Below are 3,917 nucleotides of genomic sequence, written 5' to 3' on the forward strand. Positions count from 1 at the left end.
CAGAAGACCCGGGTTCAAATCCCACTTACTACCATCGTGTCCCTGAGCAAGACACTTAACCCTGAGTGTCTCCAGGGGGGGGACTGTCCCTGTCACTACTGACTGTAAGTTGCTCTGGATAAGTAAATGCTGTAAATGCAAAAGCAAGACGTAGATGGCAATTAATGACTGTGTGTGATTTAATTGAAGGATAATTAATATAAAAAACCTACTTACTCGGGCGGATTTGGGTGGATCGGAGACGCCCTCCACTCGATCCTCTCGGGGGCGGGTGGAGATGATCGGAGGCTCAGTCCGAACATGAGTCTCTCGCAGCAGGACCACTGGAGGTCGGAGGCGGTGGTCCTCTCCCTGCTCTTCTCCGTCATCTTCCTGGTCGGCGCGGCGGGGAACTGCCTGGTCCTGGCGGTGCTCCTGCGCGGCGGCCGGGCGAACGCCAAGAGCACCAGCCTGTTCATCCTGAACCTGGGCGTCGCCGACCTCGGCTTCATCGTCTTCTGCGTGCCGCCGCAGGCGACCGTCTACACCATGGACGAGTGGCCGTTCGGACCCGTGGCCTGCAGGGCCGTGCACTTCGTCATCTACCTGACCATGTACGCCAGCATCTTCACGCTGGCCGCGGTGTCGCTGGACAGGTGGGTCCCACCAGACACGGACTAATTCATGCAAAGTAATTGCCAAAATACGGCTGAAAAAAATAATCATCTGAACCGTTCACCGTTTAATATTATTCGTAATAATTATGTCGATGAGCTCGTTAGTTCATTGATATGGTTTTATTGAATCATTCAAATTGGCTAAATTTAATGTTCAATTCAATTCAATTCAAAGAACCTTTAAATCGCAGCGGAGCAGCGTATGACACGTATGACAGTCACACTGGACACAACAGATTCTGTATATCGCACTAGGAATAAATAATGATAAGTAACTTCACATAACAGAAGCAACAAGGTGCAGTGAGGTGCATAATGGTTTAAAAAAGAACCTGAGTAGGTTATTTATGTGTAGATTCGGAGTAGATTTCCTTTAATATATGCATACATGTTCACATTGATATATGTAAATACACATTCACACACATGCGCACTTATATAAGTGTTACATTCACTTTATATAACACTTCATACAAATGCAGCTATGGCAATAAGTGAAAGTGAAGGGTGGTAGTAGCCTAGTGGGTAACACACTCGCCTATGAACCAGAAGACCCGGGTTCGAATCCTACTTACTACCATTGTGTCCCTGAGCAAGACACTTAACCCTAAGTTGCTGTTACTACTGATTGTAAGTTGCTCTGGATAAGGGCATCTGATAAATGCTGTAAATGTAAATGTAAATGAAACCCACGGTGACACAACGAAATGTGTCCTCTGCGTTTAACCATCACCCTGAGCAGTGGGCGGCCACTTACGGGACCGCTTGCTTAACCGCTAGGCCGCCACTGCCGCGTAATTAGCACTGGCAAATCACTGGGACTGAACCAGAGACCCTTAGATCTTCAGTCTAAAGCACTGCCGACTGAGCTATTGCGGCTGGTTTAGGGCGTGAACTTTTGGCTAAACCATTTTTTTCCCATTATTTGAAGTGTTGAGGTAAGGTTATGTTACTAATAATGCTTTTGTATTAAATTGAATTAAACGGTAAATATAGGCTGAAACACATGTGCTTATGTATCTCTGCTCCAGGTACTTGGCCATTCGGTATCCCCTGCGCTCTCGGGAGATGCGGACACCCAAAAACGCACTGACCACCATCGCTGTGTTGTGGGGGCTGTCTTTGGTCTTTTCGGGCCCGTATCTCAGTTACTACCAGCAGATGGACCTTGACGGCACCACCGTCTGCATCCCAGCCTGGGATATCCACCATCGGCGTGTGATGGATGTGTGCACCTTCGTTTTTGGGTACCTCATCCCTGTCCTGATCCTGGGGCTGACCTACGCACGGACCATCCGTTACCTGTGGACTGCGGTGGACCCCATGGAGAACATGTCAGAGTCTCGGCGAGCCAAGAGGAAGGTGACCAAGATGATCATCATCGTGGCTGTGCTCTTCTGCCTGTGCTGGCTGCCCCACCACCTGGTGATCCTGTGCATGTGGTTTGGACACTTTCCCCTGAACCACACCACCTACGTCCTCCGCATCCTGTCTCACCTGGTGGCCTACACCAACTCCTGCCTCAACCCCATTGTCTACGCACTGGTGTCCAAACACTTCCGCAAAGGCTTCCAGAAGACCTTCGGCTGTGCGCTGAGGAAGAGGGTGGTCAACCGGGTCCATGTTGTGCCTCCAGCTCAAACTGTGAGCCTGGTGGAGCCTGCTTCCAGTGAAAGCTCCATGAAGGAGATGAAAAGAAATACTTACAGAGAACAGACCTCCAGTGCTTTTATGACCTTCAACGTAACCTAGATGTATCTCCCAATCATTCTTTTCTTCTCTCTCCATGCTCTCATTATTCTTTCTTTCATATGCATTTATTCATCTCATGGAAGGAAGGAACGAAGGAACGTTGCCTAGAGAACCGGTTCCATTCCTTGATTTCAGTTGCGCAGAAGACTAAAAGGAATTCGAGGTTGTCTTATCAATCCATCGTCTAGACCTTCTCATCCTAGAAAAAAAAACCTGTTCCATCACAGAGCCAATTAGCATCGCCCATGCAGCCACATGCAGCCACACTGTACATCTCTGGGCAGAAGATCCAGGAGAGAAGAGAGGGTGCAAGGAGAACACCAGCCGCTGCTTTTTCCTTGTTGCCTGGCAGCAGCTCTTGCCACCACGCTTCCACGCCATCCACGCAGTAGTAGTTAGACTCTTCTCGTGCTGGATTTCACACTCGGTGCACGTACGGTGCACCTGTTTACTCTACGTCTGCAGGAGATCGCATCCAACCAACGTGCATCAAATGTGCTGAATTTCTTCCTACGTTTTGTATGGAACTGCACGTTGTCAGTGAATAAAGTGCAACAATTTTCGTCAGAAAGTGGTGCATGTATCTGCGAGGGATCGATCAGTCAATAATGAACAATATTCATGTCAGGAATAAACTCCAAGTAAAAATGTTATTTGTCACATACACAGTCATACACTGAATGATATACAGTGAAATGCTTTAGCGACTGCTACAGACCATAGTTTTGCAAATATTGCAAGTAAACAATGAACCAGTATGCAAATATTGCAAACATAACCAAATATCACACTTTTATGTCTTTAACATAAAACATAAAATATGTGTAACAGGTAGGGTGAATGTGTGCAAATTTCAAAGTAAAGTAAAAATTAAGTAAAAAAATTGTGGGGGGATTGAGTCCAGAAGTGATTGAAAGTGATTGAAAGTGCTGGAGTGTATTAGAGTTCCATGAAGTGTTGTGGTTGTTGAATAAATTTGGCATTTAATTGTGGTGCTCGAAGAGCCAAACAGTTTCAGATTTGCTCTACGTTTGAGGGCCAGTGGACCAGGTAGACCAGGTCAGTGGTCACGAAGCGAGGCGGAGCTGTTATGCAAGGTGTTTGCCCGGCGGCAGCGTGGTGTGCACTCCTCGGCATCCATCTCCGCAGCGCTTCAGCTGATCCTGAATCCCGGCCGGGCTCCGCTGTTGCCTGGCGTCCGGGACGGTAATGGATCCCTCTGACTCACCTTCTCAATGGAAAAAGACCATGACACAGTAATGAAGAAAAAAAAATAACTATTAGCTATTAAAATGCTAATAGCAGAGTTAATATTACTACCAGTAAAGAAAAAAGAATATTAACATTATGGTTATTATTACTATGAGTTCACCCTATTAATTATGAGTTCACCCTATTAATTATGAGTTGTCTTAGTCACAACTAATCACAATTCATTCTTAAGGCTAAAGCTTGCTGTAACATTTAAAACTACTAAACAATCTTCCAAGCACAGAGCAAATATATTTA

The 3,917-nt window shown here is 46.4% G+C and overlaps 1 protein-coding gene across 1 annotated transcript; it reads left to right on the top strand.

Moving 5' to 3' along the window:
- The first annotated feature begins 277 nt into the window (after positions 1-277).
- LOC114784605 (galanin receptor type 2) lies at positions 278-2,770 on the top strand. Its single transcript, XM_028970102.1, has 2 exons — positions 278-635; positions 1,688-2,770. Exons 1-2 carry the CDS (start codon positions 301-303, stop codon positions 2,406-2,408), a joined length of 1,056 nt encoding a protein of 351 aa, XP_028825935.1. The 5' UTR covers positions 278-300; the 3' UTR covers positions 2,409-2,770.
- Positions 2,771-3,917: the final 1,147 nt, after the last annotated feature.

The sequence above is a fragment of the Denticeps clupeoides genome, chromosome 2 (assembly GCF_900700375.1).
Source record: "Denticeps clupeoides chromosome 2, fDenClu1.1, whole genome shotgun sequence".
NCBI classification, from domain to species: Eukaryota; Metazoa; Chordata; class Actinopteri; order Clupeiformes; family Denticipitidae; genus Denticeps; species Denticeps clupeoides.

Bases quoted from the DNA above. Each gene is read 5' to 3' on its own strand.
- LOC114784605 (XM_028970102.1), top strand. From the start codon at position 301: ATGAGTCTCTCGCAGCAGGACCACTGGAGGTCGGAGGCGGTGGTCCTC. The intron at 636-1,687 runs GTGGGTCCCACC...TCTCTGCTCCAG, and splicing joins GCCGCGGTGTCGCTGGACAG to GTACTTGGCCATTCGGTATC.